Source organism: Gorilla gorilla, chromosome 12 (genome assembly GCF_029281585.2).
Source record: "Gorilla gorilla gorilla isolate KB3781 chromosome 12, NHGRI_mGorGor1-v2.1_pri, whole genome shotgun sequence".
NCBI lineage: Eukaryota > Metazoa > Chordata > Mammalia > Primates > Hominidae > Gorilla > Gorilla gorilla.
The window spans coordinates 112,491,821-112,508,998 of NC_073236.2; the positions used below are offsets into that span (position 1 = coordinate 112,491,821).

At 46.8% G+C, this 17,178-nt stretch overlaps 1 protein-coding gene across 1 annotated transcript in view; it reads left to right on the plus strand.

The window, feature by feature from the left end:
• The first annotated feature begins 9,818 nt into the window (after positions 1-9,818).
• The window catches only part of PPM1G (protein phosphatase, Mg2+/Mn2+ dependent 1G), a 28,513-nt gene continuing 21,153 nt past the window's right edge, over positions 9,819-17,178 (plus strand). Inside the window, exon 1 of the mRNA XM_004029005.5 lies at positions 9,819-10,245. Coding sequence (XP_004029054.1) covers positions 10,126-10,245 — 120 coding nt within the window. The 5' untranslated portion in view covers positions 9,819-10,125. The remainder of the gene's footprint in view (positions 10,246-17,178) is intronic.

The window sequence follows — 17,178 nt, forward strand, 5'->3', positions numbered from 1 at the left end:
TAATAGTTGAAAATTTCGAACCTGGGTGTGGGTTTCCTTTCTTTTGCCTTACCTCCAGTTTTGCAGTTTGAAATTTAATCTTTTTTAAAAAATAAAATTTATTGTCTAGGCGCGGTGGCTCACGCCTGTAATCCCAGCGCTTTGGGAGGCCGAGGCGGGCGAATCACTTGAGGTCAGAAGTTTGAGACCAGCCTGGCCAACATGGAGAAACCCCATCTCTACTAAAAATACAAATATTAGCCAGGCGTGATGGCACACGCCTGTAATCTCAGCTACTCAGGAGGCTGAGGCAGTAGAATCACTTGAACCCGGGAGGCGGAGGTTGCAGTGAGCCAAGATCGTGCCACTGCCCTCCAGCCTGGGCGACAGAGTGAGACTCTGTCTCAAATAAACAAACAAACAAACAAATAAAATGTATTACGTCTTGGAGGGAAGAGAGGAGACTTTCCAGAGAGAAATTCTTCTTTTTTTCTTTTTTTTTTCTCAGACCTCTCAGGGATGAAAAGGAGAACATTCTTCAGAAAATAAATGAGAAAACTAGAGAGATAATCAGATCACTGATACTTGTTAATTGTTGGAGCAGGTTTGGAGAGAGAGTGACAAAGACCTCGCCAAAAACAAGTAAAGAAATTCCTTGCCTGATTTGTTTGGTATTAAGAGAAACAAAATAATAAAAAGAGCTCTAAGTTTGGTATGACTAACAAAAGAATAAGTTAATTCACACAGAATGCAGCACAAAAACTCGGGATATATACAGTTAAAAGATGGGGAGGCCAGGCACAGTGGCTCACTCCTGTAATCCTAACACTTTGGGAGGCCCAGGCAGGCGAATGCCCGAGCTCAGGAGTTCGAGACCAGCCTGGGCAACACGGTAAAACCCCGTCTCTAGTAAAAATACAAAAATTATCTGGGCGTGGTGGCATGCGCCTATAGTCCCAGCTACTTGGGAGGCTGAGACAGGAGAATCACTTGAATCTGGGAGGCAGCGGTTGCAGTGAGCCAAGATTGCGCCATTGCACTCCAGCCTGGGCAACACAGCGAGACTCCATCTCAAAAAAAAAATAAATAAATAAAAAAAACCCGTACGTGGATCTCCTAAGAACAAATAAGGATTTTTTTTTTTTTGAGATGGAATCTGGCTCTGTCTCCCAGGCTGGAGGGCAGTGGCGCAATCTCGGCTCACTGCAAGCTCCGCCTCCCGGGTTCACGCCATTCTCCTGTCTCAGCCTCCCCAGCAGCTGGGACTACAGGCACACGCCGCCACGCCTGGCTAATTTTTGTATTTTTAGTAGAGACGGAGTTTCTCTGTGTTAGCCAGGGTGGTATCGATCTCCTGACCTCATGATCTGCCTGCCTCAGCCTCCCAAAGTGCTGGGATTACAGGCGTGAGCCACCGCACCCGGCCGAACAAATAAGGATTTTAAGAGACAGTTCACTCTATATCCTTATTTAAAAGAAAATATGATCTCTCCCTGACCCCCCACCCCCCACTGGAAGGACATAATCTTGCTAAAGACACGATTATTATTATTATTATTTTGAGACAGGGTCTTGCTCTGTCACCCAGGTTGGAGTGCACTGGTGCAACCACACCTCACTGCAGCCTCAACCTCCCAGGCTCAAGCAATCCTCCTACCTCAGCCTCCCACAGTGCTGGGATTACAAGCATAAGCCACCAAGCCCAGTCACAGTTGATTTTATTTTTTGCGACAGTCTCGCTCTGTCACACAGGCTGGAGTGTAGTGGCACGATCTCGGCTAACTGCAACCTCTGCCTCCCAGTTTCAAGAGATTCTCCTGCCTTGGCCTCCGGAGTAGCTGGCATTACAGGCGCTCGCCACCATGCCCAGCTAATTTTTTTGTATTTTTAGTAGAGATGGTTTTCGCCATGTTGCCCAGGCTGGTCTCAAGCTCCTAAGCTCAGGCAATCCGCCCGCCTCAGCCTCCCAAAGTGTTAAGATTATGGGCGTGAGCCACCATACCCAACCCACAATTTATATTATTAATAAAAAGATAAACCCCAGCATATCAGTCTGAAAGACCTGAATTTTGGTTAATGGTCCTTTTGTGACTTTCTTTAGGATAGAGATAGGTATTTCTTTTATATGTGTCTAAAGGGCCCATTCTAGTGAATTCCATGAGTATAGGCAGATTGCTTCAAGATTAATTTATGTCTTGCCTTCTAGAAATAGAAAAGTACAACTGTAAAACATAACACTTTTTTGACTTAAAAAAATAGTTTCATTTATTGGGCACTTGTTCTGTGTTCCTTTAGGGGACGGTCAGTCAGGTGCGGCCAAGAGGAGACACGGGAGAGGCACAATAAAACAAAATTTATTACACTCACAGGTTTTAGAAAGAGGGCCATTATATGCCACACAAGGTCACAGGGGAAATGCCAAGTTTGGGTCAGGTAGCAGAAGACAGTAACAAGGAGAAAGTATAGACCAGAACTTTTTCTCTGTCTCACTTTTGTTGCCCAAGCTGGAGTGCAATGACACAATCTCAGCTCACTGCAACCTCCGCCTCCCAGGTTCAAACGATTCTCCTGCCTCAGACCCCTAAGTAATTGGGATTACAGGCATGTGCCCCCACACCTGGCTTATTTTTCTGTATTTAGTAGAGACAGGGTTTCACCATGTTTGTCAGGCTGTTCTCAAACTCCTGACCTCAGGTGATCCATGTGCTTCGGCCTCCCACAGTGTTGGGATTACAAAGATGAGCCACTGCGCCCAACCTAGGCCAGAACTTTTTTTTTTTGAGGCAGAGTCTCGCTCTGTCACCCAGGCTGGAGTGCAGTGGCGCGATCTTGGCTCACTGCAACCTCCGCCTCTCAGGTTTAAGCAATTCTCCCGCCTCAGCCTCCTGAGTAGCTGAGATTACAAGTGTGCGCCACCATGCCCGGCTAATTTTTTGTATTTTTAGTAGAGACAGGGTTTCGCCATGTTGGCCAGGCTGGTCTCGAACTCCTGACCTCGTGATCCGCCCGCCTAGGCCTCCCAAAGTGCTGGGATTACAGGCGTGAGCCACTGCGCCTGGCCTAGGCCAGAAGTTTTGCTGGGGTTTCTAAGGGTAAGGCAAGGCAGGGCAAAGAGTTTAGGGTTGGCTAGTTTGAATAACTCCTGCAGGCTGTAAACTTTAGGGATGGTCCCTAATTGCCTGCGATGATTAAGGCAAAAGAATATTGCTTCTTGTGATGTACAGGCCAGATAGGGGAGGTATAGCGCTGGACTGGTCAGTTTATGTATCAAAGGAAGGTTTTGGCTGGGCGTGGTGGCTCACACCTATAATCCCAGCACTTTGGGAGGCCTAGGCAGGTGGATCACTTGAGGTCAGGAGTTTGAGACCAGCCTGGACAATATGGTGAAACTCTAGTCTCTACTAAAAATACAAAAATTAGCCGGGTGTGGTGGCCTGTGCCTGTAGTCTCAGCTACTCAGGAGGCCGAAGCGTGAGAATTGCTTGAACCCAGGAGGCGGAGGTTGCAGCAAGCCAAGATGGCACCACTGCACTCCAGCCTGTGTGACAGAGCAAGACTTCATCTCAAAAAAAAAAAAAAAAAGTCCTTTGCTCTCTCTAATTGGTTAGCGTTGGAAGGGCAGTCTCTCCCAGCCAGAAAGGATTTTATAAGATGTCAAAATATGGGCCGGGTGCGGTGGCTCACACCTGTAATCCCAGCTCTTTGGGAGGCCGAAGCAGGCGGATCACCTGAGGTCAGGAGTTCAAGACCAGCCTGGCCAACATGGTGAAACCAAGTCTCTACTAAAAAATACAAAAATTAGCCGGGCTTGTTGGCGGGCGCCTGTAATTCCAGCTTCTCAGGAGGCTGAGGCAGGGAGAATTGCTTGAACCCAGAGGAGGAGGTTGCAGTGAGCCAAGATCGTGCCACTGCACTCCAGCCTCAGCGACAGAGCGAGACTCCAACTCAAAAAAAAAAAAAGAAAAGATGTCAAAATATGGCCCGGCACCGTGGCTCACGCCTGTAATCCCAACACTTTGGGAGGCCGAGGTGGGCGGATCACGAGGATCAGAAGATCCAGACCATCCTGGCTAACACAATGAAAACCTGCCTCCACTAAAATTACAAAAAAAAAAAAGATGGGTGTGGTGGCACACACCTGTAGTCACAGCTACTTGGGAGGCTGAGGTAGGAGAATCACTTGAACCTGGGAGGCGGAGGTCACAGTGAGCCGAGATCGCGCCACTGCACACCAGCCTGGGTGACAGAGTGAGACTTTGTCTCAAAAAAAAAAAAAAGTCAAAATATTATCATCTACAGAAAATATATATATAAATTAATGAGTATAAAGGGGAGTAAGAACTAGCCCAGAATCCCAGAAATAGACTCTCCCTCTTCGTTTTTGGTACCTTCAAAATATTTGAATTCCTTCTTTCTTAGCCCTAAATCTTGTCCCTGAGATTATTTTTTTCCTCTCTGGATCAATCTTTCACCTTTAATCACAACCAAGAAGGAATACGGTATCAAAACTGCTTAGCTTTTAAAGGTATCATTTCATGAATAGTATAATATTGATGTATATGAATCACATGTATATGAAGAAAGGGTCAAAAACAATGAGATCCAGGCACAGCAGCATGCACCTACTCAGGAGGCTGAGGTGGGAGGATTGCTTGAGCCCAGGAGTTTGAGGCCAGCCTGGGTAACATAGGAAGACAACATAAATTTATAATATGCAATATAAATACAAGCATATTGGCATATTTTGGATGATCTAGATTAACACTTTTTTGAGTGATCTTCAGTTCACATTCAAATTTACAATTGAACTGATGTCACATTATACTCTAAAGTTAGAGCATTTAATATATATATATATTTTTTTTTGAGATGCAGTCTTGCTCTGTGGCCCAGGCTGGAGTGTAATGGCACGATCTCGGCTCACTGCAACCTCCGCCTCCCAGGTTCAAGCGATTCTCCTGCCTCAGCCTCCCAAGTAGCTGGGATTACAGGCGCCTGCCTCCACGCCCACCTAATTTTTGTATTTTTAGTAGAGGCAGAGTTTCACCATATTGGCCAGGCTGGTGTCGAACTCCTGACCTCAGATGATCTGGCCGCCTCAGCCTTCCAAAGTGCTGGGGTTACAAGTGTGAGCCACCACGCCCATCCACATTTAACCTTTAAGGCAATGTCTCCCAGGCTGGCAACATTCCCAGAGATCTATAATTACATGCCTCAGGGTTCATAATTTCTTTTTTTTTTTTTTTGAGATGGAGTTTTGCACTGTCACCCAGACTGGAGTGCAGTGGTGCAATCTCGGCTCACTGCAACTTCTGCCTCCCAGGTTCAAGTAATTCTCCTGCCTCAGCCTCCCAAGTAGCTGGAATTACAGGCATGTTGCCACCATACCCTGCTAATTTTGTAGTTTTAGTAGAGACAGGGTTTCTTTTTTTTTTCTGAGACAAAGTCTCGCTCTGTTGCCCAGGCTGGAGTGCCATGGCATGATCTCAGCTCACTGCAACCTCTGCCTCCTGGGTTGAAGCGATTCTCCTGCCCCAACCTCCCAAGTAGCTGGGATTACAGGTGTGCGCCACCGCGCCCAGCTGATTTTTGTATTTTTAGTAGAGACGGGGTTTCACCACGTTGGTCAGGCTGATCTCGAACTCCTGACCTCGTGATCTGCCCGCCTCAGCCTCCCAAAGTGCCGGGATTACAGGCGTGAACCACCGTGCCCGGCCAGACAGGTTTCACCATACTGGTCAAGCTGGTCTTGAACTCTTGACCTCAGGTGATCCACCCACCTCAGTCTCTCAAAGTGCTGGGATTACATGTGTGAGCCACCATGCCTGCCATAAAAACCCTTTTTTCATGTGGACTAACACCTCAAGTACATGTTCAGGAGCTGGCTCTATTACCATGTCTGATTAGCCAGATTTTTGCAGCTCATACTTTAAAGACAGACTCAGCATTATCAATCGATCTATGAATACAGTATTGCGTTTTGGGTTTTTTTTTTTTTTTTTGACAGAGTCTTGCTCTGTCGCCCAGGCTGGAGTGCAGTGGCGCGATCTCGGCTCACTGCAAGCTCCGCCTCCTGGGTTCATGCCATTCTCCTGCCTCAGCCTCCCGAACAGCTGGGACTACAGGCGCCCACCATCACGCCCGGCTAATTTTTTGTATTTTTTAGTAGAGACGGGGCTTCACCATGTTAGCCAGGATGGCCTCGATCTCCTGACCTCGTGATCCACCCGCCTCGGCCTCCCAAAGTGCTGGGATTATAGGCGTGAGCCACTGCGCCCGGTCTTTTTTTTAAAATTTTTCTCTTTCTCCCTTCTAGTCAAAGCATGAAACCTTTACGTCATTGGAACTATACTGTAGTGACTTCGAGGGGAATAGGATGGTGAGGGGATAATCTTCGTACTTTCTCCTTTTTCACCTCTTTCCATGATCCCCCTTAGTATCTATCTCCCCTCTCTGTAACATCATTGCTCTCCCAGTGCGTTACTTTTTCCTTGAGTCATATTGTGTGTGTGCGTGTGTGTGTTTATATAGTATTTTTAGTAGAGACAGGGTTTCACCATGTTGGCCAGGCTGGTCTCGGACTATTGACCTTAAGTGATCCGCCTGCCTCAGCCTCCCAAAGTGCTGGGATTACGGGCGTGATGAGCCACTGTGCCCAGCCTCGAGTTATATTTTCTTTTCCACTTTTTTTCTTGTCTGTTTTTTTCCCATTTATTTTCAGGCCACCTCCTATTTTTTGTGAACACAATTAAATGTGGCTTCCATTCCATATTTAGCGTGTATGTATGGACACTTAAACAGCAGTCTTTTGTTGAATAATATACAACATTTATGGATAACTCAGCACTTTACATTCAATTCCTCTTATCCTTAAAGCAGTCTTGAAGAGTAGATGCTGTATGTCTGTCTTGCAGATGAACTTAGCCTGAGAGGGAATAAGTAACTTGTGAAAGATCTCATAGGTAATACGTGGCAAAATTCATGCTCTTTAAACAATGTCACATTCCATTCTTAGGAAAAAACAAAGGCCAAAAATAAAAAAAAAAAAAGAAAGAAAGAAAAAAAAGAAGGCGGGCATAGTGGCACATGTCTGTGGTCCTGGCTATTTGGGAGGCTAAAGTGGAAGGATTGCTTGAGCCCAGAAGTTCAAGACCAGCCTCAGCAACATAGCAAGACCTCATTTCTTAGAAGAAGGAGGAAGAGGAGGAGCAGAAGGAGAAGAAAGAAGAGGCTGAGTAATTTTTGTTGTTGCTGTTTTGTTCATTTGTTTGTTTTTTGAGACAGGGTCTCACTCTGTCGCCCAGGCTGGAGTGCAGTGACACCATCTCAGCTCACTGCAACCAAGGCTGAGTAATTTTATATGCTCCCTCTACACTGCTTTGGTCAGAGATCTCATCTAGGTTCCTGGCAACCTGCAAGCCTAATTAACATCTTTTCCACTCTCATGGCTTAACTCCAATCTAATATTTTCAATGTTTTTATATTAGTTGTCACCCTAAACTGAACCACTGTTTTCCTCCCAAAACTAGCATCCCCTCAAACTGCACCTTTTTCTGTTAATGGCTCCACCACATTTTGTTATGCAGAGTCAAAATCTTGGTGTTATTCATTCATTCAACAAATATTTAAATATTATTCAGCACATACAACTTTGCAAGGGATGCTGGAAAACACAATGGTAAGTTTAATGGAACTTCTGCCTTCATAAAGGCTTATATTCTATCAGGAAAGACAAACAAGTGTGGACCCAAACTAGTATAGTGATAGTAGAGATTTCCTGGAGAAAGTGATGGTCAAGAGGGGTGTGGAGAGGTGTGCTCCACGGGTAAAAGTGTAAGAGAAACCATGGCTTTAGATGCACCCAAAGACATTGCTGAAGCAGAGTTGTAGGAGAAATGGAGAGTTAAAGAGAGGCATACGTGAATCTGGATGATTAGCATGAAGGGTCTTGTAAACTATAAGGAATTTGGACTATCTGAAGAGCATGAAGAAGCCATGATTAGTTTTATCTTTTTAAAGAATCTTTTTTTTTTTGAGACGGAGTTGCTCTGTCACCCAGGCTGGAGTGCAGTGGCGCCATCTTGGTTCACTGCAACCTCCGCCTCTGGGGTTCAAGCTATTCTCCTGCCTTAGCCTCCCAAGTAGCTGGGATTACAGGAGCGCACCACTACGCCTGGCTAATTTTTGTATTTTTAGTAGAGACAGGTTTCACATGTTGGCCAGGCTGGTCTCGAACTTCTGGCCTCAAGTGATCCACCACCCCCCTTGGCCTCCCAAAGTGCTGGGATTACAAGTGTGAGCCACTGTGCCCGGCCGAAAAGAATCAATTTTGTCATAGTTTGGAGAATTTCTCCTTTTCTCTCCATCCCTTGAATGCAATTTATTACCAAATCTGTCTTATTTGTTATTGTCTAATTTGTCCTTTCATCTGGATTCCCATTGCCACCCTGTGTGGTACCACCTTACTCCCAGCTCTTCTCATCTCCTGCTTAGAGTAAGAGCTCTCTAACTAGTAGCAGTGCCCCAGGCCAGGCGCGGTGGCTCACGCCTGTAATCCCAGCACTTTGGGAGGCTGAGGCGGGTAGATCACGAGGTCAGGAGTTCGAGACCAGCCTGGCCAACATGGTGAAACCCCGTCTCTACTAAAAATACAAAAATTAGCCAGGCGTGGAATCCTAGCTACTCGGGAGGCTGAGGCAGGAGAATCGCTTGAACCCGGGAGGCGGAGGCTGCAGTGAGCCAAGATAGCGCCACTGCACTGCAGCCTGGGCAACAAGAGCGAAACTCTGTCTTAAAAAAAAAAACAATAGTAGGCCGGGTGCGGTGGCTCACGCCTGTAATCCCAACACTTTGGGAGGCCGAGGCGGGAGGATCACGAGGTCAGGAGATGGAGACCATCCTGGCTAACACGGTGAAACCTCGTCTCTACTAAAAATACAAAAAATTAGCCGGGCGTGGTGGCGGGCGCCTGTAGTCCCAGCTACTCGGGAGGCTGAGGCAGGAGAATGGCGTGAACCCGGGAGGCGGAGCTTGTAGCCTGGGCGACAGAGCGAGACTCTGTCTCAAAAACAAACAAACAAAAAACAACACAACAGTGCCCCAGACTCTCTCCCTCCAATGTACACTGCATACAAAGACTAGACAAACGATGCCAAAGGTTACACCAGGACGACAATGAAGTCCAAGTCACTCATCTTGGCGCTTCTTTTTATCAAGCTAGCTAGTTAATATTACCACTTACAATCATTCTCCGAGTCCAGCCAGCTTCCTCAGAAATCCTCCCCAAATGCAGTTCACATTCTTCCCTCACTCCTCCAAACCTTACAACATTATTCCCTTTTCCTGTGGCATAATGCAATCCAGAGGCATCCTCTCTGAGAGTCTACATCCTTTCAATCCTCCAAGAAACAGCTCCTCCTCCCATCCTTGAGCTTTTCTCACCCAGAATAGGCTGTAGCAAACATTTCTACATTGTATTAACTCGAATTATATCACAGATCGAGGTCTTCGCTTTCAGAAAAGACTCACATTCTTCTCATATAGGCCTCGCAGGGCCTGGCCAAGTACTTCCTAAGCTCGGAACAAATACTGGTCAACTTTAATTGAACCAAATCGGGCGGGGTTTGCGGAGTCTGAGAGGGCAACGTTGGGGAGAGGGGGATGAAAACACTGGAGGACGGGCTGAAAGCGTCGAGTCCGACACAAAAGAGGCGTCAGACAAAACGCCAAGAGGCTGGGGACTGGGAACGAAGGAAGAGGTGCTGCCAAAGGCGACCTGCCACCTGCGCGAGGCAGCGGAGTAGGACGGCGGCCGTTGGTGGGCGTGGTCGCGCTAGTCTCGCGGGAGCGGCCGTTGGGCGGGCCGTTGTCCCTGCGGGCGGGGCGAGTTGCTAAGGAAATGACTGCCCGCAGCGCCTGGCCGCGCCGCGCCGGCCGGGCGGGGTCTGGAGCGGCGCCGTTTCCGCTTCCGCTCCCTCACAGCTCCCGTCCCGTTACCGCCTCCTGGCCGGCCTCGCGCCTTTCACCGGCACCTTGCGTCGGTCGCGCCGCGGGGCCTGCTTCTGCCGCGCGCACCCCCGGGGCTTCGGCTCCGGCACGGGTCGCGCTCAGCTTTCCTGCACCTGAGGCCGCCGGCCAGCCGCCGCCATGGGTGCCTACCTCTCCCAGCCCAACACGGTGAAGTGCTCTGGGGACGGGGTCGGCGCCCCGCGCCTGCCGCTGCCCTACGGCTTCTCCGCCATGCAAGGCTGGCGCGTCTCCATGGAGGTGAGGAGGCAGGGGCCCATAGGCTGGCCGCTGCGGGGCGGGAATCTGACGGAGAAAGGGAGCGGGGGATGGGGTCCTCCCCTGGGAAGGGTCCCAATTGGGAGCCTGCGGCCGCAGCGGCCGTTTGCGGGGCGACAGAGACCGCGGGGTCAGGGCCGAGAGGGAGCTTCCGATGCTTGGGGACCGTGTGCCGGTGGCCAGTGGCGGCGAGGGCTCGGCCATGTGGGAAGAGGCACCTTCCGCCCACTGACCGCCCTCTCCCCGAGCTTTGGCGCCATCCTCTCGTGCCAACCTAGCCCTCCAGGCTCATCAACGGTGTGAGGTTTAGTGTGGGAGTAAAGACGCAAATAGGGGCTATTTATTCATTTGTTTTTCAAGGGAGAGGTGAATAGATGTGAATAACTTTTTAAATTTTAGTATTTAAAATATGTGATGTGGGAAGCCTCTTTTGGCTAGGAGTTTGACAGTGAAAGGAACCCCGGGCAGAGTCTGTTTCACATTCTGGTTGCCTGGCCTTGGGCTCTTGGATGTTAATTTCAGAGGCTGGACCCGACCTCCAGGAGTTGTCACTCATTTGCACTCTTTTCAGGGCCTTTTACTAACTTCGGAAAACTTGAATTATATCAGTCCCTAGATCTTCCTTTTTATTATGCTTCGTTTTCTTTCTCTCTTAGGATTTCTCTAAAACTTAATCAGTAATTCTCATTTGCCTGTAATTGTAGTTTATAGTTTCTTTGATTGTAAGTCATTTCATCAATTTTTTTCATCACAACCTACCTACAAAGGGCCTTTCTAGAAAATTTTACTCTGGACAAAAGGGGAAAAGAAAAATATTGGGGGGAAAGTAGTAGTATTAGGTAAAACTTGATGTGAAACTACAAAAGAGAAGAGGGAAAACTGCGGTAGGGAGGAAAGGGAGGAAGACGGGTTAACCGTGTCTTTGTGAAGAGCATTCTGAAGTCGAGGCAAAAGGGCCAGGGAAATACTCTGTCTGGTATTGAGGGTTTCTCCACCTACCGGGTGGGCTTCAGGTAACAGCGAAATACTGTCTCCCTTGGGAATTGTTTCAGATCCCTCGCTCCTCCCTGTGGTTAGCTCTGGAATGACAGTATGAACTTAAATGTTTTGTTTTCCGATTCAAATTTTATATTCATAAATGACCTTAATAACAATTTTATAATTAGGTATAAAATTTGAAGATTGGAGTGGATCCTATAGTTCATCTCATCTGCTTTGGCTCCCTCTTTTTTTTTGAGACAGAATTTCGCTCTTGTTGCCCAGGCTGGAATGCAATGGTGCGATCTCGGCTCACCGCAACCTCCGCCTCCCAGGTTCGAGCAATTCTCCTGCCTCAGCCTCCCCAGTAGTTGGGATTACAGGCATGTGCCACCACGCCTGGCTTATTTTGTATTTTTAGTAGAGACAGGGTTTCTTCATGTGGGTCAGGCTGGTGTTGAACTCCTGACTTAGGTGATCTGCCTGCCTCGGTCTCCCAAAGTGCTAGGATTAAAGGCATGAACCACCACACCCTGCGGCTCCCACATTTTATAGCTAAGAAATTGAGGCCAAGAAAGGTTAGGACACTGTTTTGGTGGAAAGAATTTGTAGGATCAGATCGTTGAAGACACTAGACATTGTTAATCATCTATGTCAAACTGAAGCATAGCATTCATATTTCACCACCATACACAGTATAACTATTTGGTAGATGTAATTGTCTATTAGAAATATGTAGGCTGGGCGCAGTGGCTCACGTCTGTAATCTCAGCATTTTGGGAGGCCGAGGCGGGCAGATCACCAGAGCTCGCGAGTTTGAGACCAGCCTGGGCAACATGGCAAAAACCCTGTCTCTACAAAAAATACAAAAAAATTAGCTGGGCATGGTGGCACCCACCTGTAGTCCCAGTTACTTGGGAGGCTGAGATAGAAAATCACTTTGAGCCTGAGAGGCAGAGGATTCATTGAGCCAAGATCGCCCCTCTGCACTCCAATCTGGGCGACAGAGCGAGACGCTGTCTCAAAAAATAAATGAATAGGCCAGGCGTGGTGGCTCACGCCTGTAATCCTAACACTTTGGGAGGCTGCGGCGGGCGGATTGCCTGAGCTTAGGAGTTCGAGACCAGCCTGGACAACATGAAGAAACCCCGTCTTTATTAAAATACAAAAAATTAGCCAAATGTGGTGGTGCGTGCCTATAATCATAGCTACTTGGAAGGCTGAGGCAGGAGAATCGCTTGAATCCCAGAGGCGGAGGTTGCAGTGAGCCAAGATCGTGCCACTTGTACTCCAGCCTGGGCGACAGAGTGAGACACTGTCTCAAAAAAAAAAAAAAAAAAAGAATAAGTAAATAAATCTGGATATAGTTTCATAGGAAAGTCTTTTTGTAAAGTAGGTAGTCAAGAAGTTCCATTTCCATGGTATTTTCTGTTAACGTTGTGAGATTTGAGGTGAATATTCCATCTCTCAGTAAAACGTTTCTTCCAGGTTTCTCATTTAATATTTTTCACTTGTCTGCTGTTGTTTTTTCATTTCTTTGGTACCCTTCTTTCTACTTTTATTTATGGATTGAGTTGCTTGGCTACTCAGTGTTTCACGTTGGTTTGCCCAGTGATTCCATACTATTTGCTGCTTCTCTGTAGGGCATTTCCCTTTATTTTTGGTTTCTCCTCAATTAGAAAATGATTTTTTTTGTCAGGGACGGTTTAGTGTGTAGAGATCTTACTAGACTATTCCTTACATCCTAATCTTCCTCCTGAGAGATAACTGCTTAGGGTATTAAAATGTTGCTAATGTGCTGTTTCTGAAGTTGACCTTGTTTGAATAAATATGCCTAATCAGTAGTTAAATATGCCTAATCAAATCCTCTTGAAGAGTATTGTTTGGGATCCTATTCTGCTTCATTGATAGTGTTCCTTCTGGCTTTTTTTTCTCTTCAAAGTGTAGCATAGTTTCTTTGCTATTGCAAGAAAATAACTATGAGTTCTAGCCTCTTCCCTGAATCTTATCTTTCCAGAAAATATAAAGTACTCCCATTCCTCTGAAGCTTTAGGGCTTAATCCAAAAATTAATAAAGTTTATTTACCCTGTTTGCTTGGTCCTAATGCTTCATTTGAGGTAAGGTTATCATACCACTAAAGGTTGTTGACATGCTGACTGATGGATAGATTTAGCCGTAGAGAGGACTCTTGAGACAAAAATGGCAATCATCAATAGCTGGCATTTTTACTTTCTGCCTGTTTCAAGCTTCTCTTCCTGTGTGACCAGGGTGTTGTTGTTGTTTGTTTTGTTTTGTTTTGTTTTTGAGACGGAGTTTCTATCTTGTTGCCCAGGCTGGAGTACAATGGCATGATCTCGGCTCACTGCAACCTCCGCCTCCCGGGTTCAAGCGATTCTCCTGCCTCAGCCTCCTGAATAGCTGGGATTACAGGCATGTGCCACCACGCCTGGCTAATTGTGTATTTTTAGTAGAGACGGGGTTTCTCCATGTTGGTCAGGCTGGTCTCGAACTTCTGACCTCAGGTGATCGGCCCGCCTCCACCTCCCAAAATGCTGTGAGCCACCATGCCCAGCAACCAGGGTGTTTTGAGAAAAGGTAATCAAAATACCACAGGCCAGTCGTGGCAGCTTACGCCTGTAATCCCAGCAGTTTGGGAGGCCGAGGGGGGCAGATCACCTGAGGTCAGTTCGAGACCAGCCTAGTCAACATGGTGAAACCCCATCTCTGCTGAAAATACAAAAATTAGCCAGAGGCCAGAGAATTGCTTGAATAGGAAGGCCAGTGAGCCGAGATCTCACTGCTGCACTCTAGCCAGGGTGACAGACTCTGTCTCAAACAAACAAACAAACAAAACACCACAGTTGATGTTCTCCTCCCTCCTCCTTTCTCCATGAAAAAAGTGGATGAGGTATGTACTTTGGGATTAAGAGGTAGGCACTGGGCACGGTGGCTCATGCCTGTAATCCCAGCACTTTGGGAGGCCGAGGTGGGCGGATCATGAGATCAAGAGACCGAGATCATTCTGGCCAATATGGTGAAACCCTGTCTCTTCTAAAATACAAGAATTAGCTGGGTATGGTGGCGCACGCCTGTAGTCCCAGCTACTCGGGAGGCTGAGGCAGGAGAATCGCTTGAACCTGGGAGGCGGAGGTTGCAGTGAGCCGAGATCGCACCACTGCACTCCAGCCTGGGCGACAGGGTGAGACTCCATCTTAAAAAAAAAAAAAAAAAAAAAAAGAGGTAGGTTGTGGAGGGGTGCCTGAGAAATATATAAGGTAAGGCCCTTGAGTTTTTGTTGGCTAAATAAGAAGTCAAATCTGAAAATAGATTCAGTTGATGTAGTCTTTTTTTTTTTTTTTTTTTTCCCGAGACGGAGTCTTGCACTGTTGCCCAGGCTGGAGTATAATGGCATGATCTTGGCTCACTGCAACCTCTGCCTCCTGAGTTCAAGCGATTCTCCTGCCTCAGCTTCCCGAGTAGCTGGGATTACAAGCGCCTGCCACCATGCCCGGCTAATTTTTTGTATTTTTAATAGAGACAGGGTTTCACTATGTTGGCCGGGCTGGTCTCCAACTCCTGACCTCTTAATCTGCCCTCCTCGGCCTCCCAAGGTGCTGGCATTACAGGCGTGCGTGAGCCACCATGCCTGGCCCATCAGTTGATGTAGTCTTAAGGGGACAAGAGTACATTTAATATTTGGTTGTGAGGTTCTCTGGAAGTGACAAAACTGCTTTCTATGGAGAGTTAGGAATTTTTTTTTTTTTTTTAAACGGAGTCTCGCATTGTCACCCGGGCTGGAGTGTAGTGGCTTGATCTTGGCTCACTGAAACCTCCGCCTCCTGGGTTCAAGTGATTCTCCTGCCTCAGCCTTCCAAATAGCTGGGATTACAGGAGTCTGCCGCCAGGCCAGCTAATTTTTTTTGTATTTTTAGTGGAGATGGGATTTCACTATGTTGGCCAGGCTGGTCTCAAGACTCCTGACGTTGTGATCCACCTGCCTCGGCCTCCCAAAGTGCTGGGATTACAGATGTGAGCTACCGTGCCCGGCCAGGAATTTTTTGTGCTATAAATCATATTTTCCTTTTATTAAAGGGAGTGTCAATATCTATAGTATAATTTTGAGTAGGCTGGCTATTTATTGCTGTGTAGAAGCTGGCTTATTAGTGGTCAAGGGGTCATCTAGAATTGACTATAAAGATAGTATTGAGCAGAAAATTCTTAAAATACCTGCATATTAGTTTCAGTCATTAAATTAATGGAAAAAATATAAAAAGAAATATCACAAGTATGCTATGGGGTTCTACCTTAGGGCATTGAAGGTTGAAAAACATTTATTTTCTTATCTTCAGATTAGCATCTCATATCAATAGCCAGTAGCTTAAAGCACTTTTTACTTACTAAACCAGGTCAGAATTTCTCTCTCTCTCTTTTTTTTTTTTTTTAGACGGAGTCTCTGTCACCCAGGCTGGAGTGCAGTGGTGTGATCTCGGCTCACTGGCCTTTCTGTTTAAGTGATTCTCCGGCCTCAGCCTCCTGAGTAGCTGGGATTACAGGCATGTGCCACAACACTTGGCTTATTTTTTGTATTTTTAGTAGAGATGGGGTTTCTCTGTGTTGGTCAGGCTGGTCTTGAACTCCTGACCTCAGGTGATCCGCCCGCCTCCGCCTCCCAAAGTGCTGGGATTACAGGCGTGAGCTACCGCGCCTGGCCAGAATTTGTTTGTCTAGAATGTGGTGAGCAACTTTTATAAAAACGCATTATTTGCATTTGATTAGCATGCAGTACCCATTCACAGTTCAAAGCTAGTATAGAATTGTATCACATGTATGCCTATGAGCATGGAGAAACTATTTTCTTTTTATTTTTTTAAGTTGGAGTTTTGCTCTTGTTGCCCAGGCTGGAGTGCAATGGTGCCATCTCGGCTCACTGCAGCTTCCGCCTCCTGGGTTCTAGCAATTTGCCTACCCCAGCCTCCCAAGTAGCTGGGATTACAGGCACTTGCCACCATGCCCAGCTAACTTTTTTGTATTTTTAGTAGAGAAGGGGTTTTTCCATGCTGGCCAGTCTGGTCTTGAACTTCTGGCCTCAAGTGATCTGCCCGCCTCAGCCTCCCAAAGTGCTGGGATTACAGGCATGAGCCACCGTGCCCGGCCTTTTTATTTTTAAAATTATTTATGTATTTATTTTGAGACAGGATCTCACTCTTGCCCATGTTTGAGTGGTAAGGAGTGTGGGATTTCTTGTGCCGGTTCCTTCACATCCTCATTACACTTACGTGCCTTTACAGTGGCTCGATCATAGCTCACTGCATAGCCTTCTGGGCTCAAGGGGTCTTCCAAGCCTCAGCCTAATATAGGCACATGCCACCATGACTGGCTAATTTTTTTTTTTTTAAGTTTTTTTTGTAGAGATAGGGCCTTGCAATGTTGCCCAGGCTGAGGAATTTTATTTATGTTTATTTTATTTATTTATTTATTTATTTATTTATTTATTTATTTATTTATTGAGATGGAGTCTCACACTGTCACCCAGGCTGGAGTGCAGTGGCGCGATCTCAGCTACTGCAAGCTCTGCCTCCCGGGTTCATGCCATTCTCCTGCCTCAGCCTCCCGCGTAGCTGGGACTACAGGCGCCCGCCACCACGCCCGGCTAATTTTTTGTGTGTGTTTTTAGTAGAGGCGGGGTTTCACCATGTTAGCCAGGATGGTCTCGATTCCTGACCTCGTGATCCACCCACATCGGCCTCCCAAAGTGCTGGGATTACAGGTGTGAGCCACCATGCCTGGTCTAGAAATTATTTTATATTTTTACCATTCCCTTATAAGTTCTCAAGCAACTGGAAAATACAATCAGAACGTATTCCTCAAGATTCGAAGGATATTTTACACAAAGTTCTATTGTCTGATTCCTTAGCAGTTGTTACTACTGTTTCCCT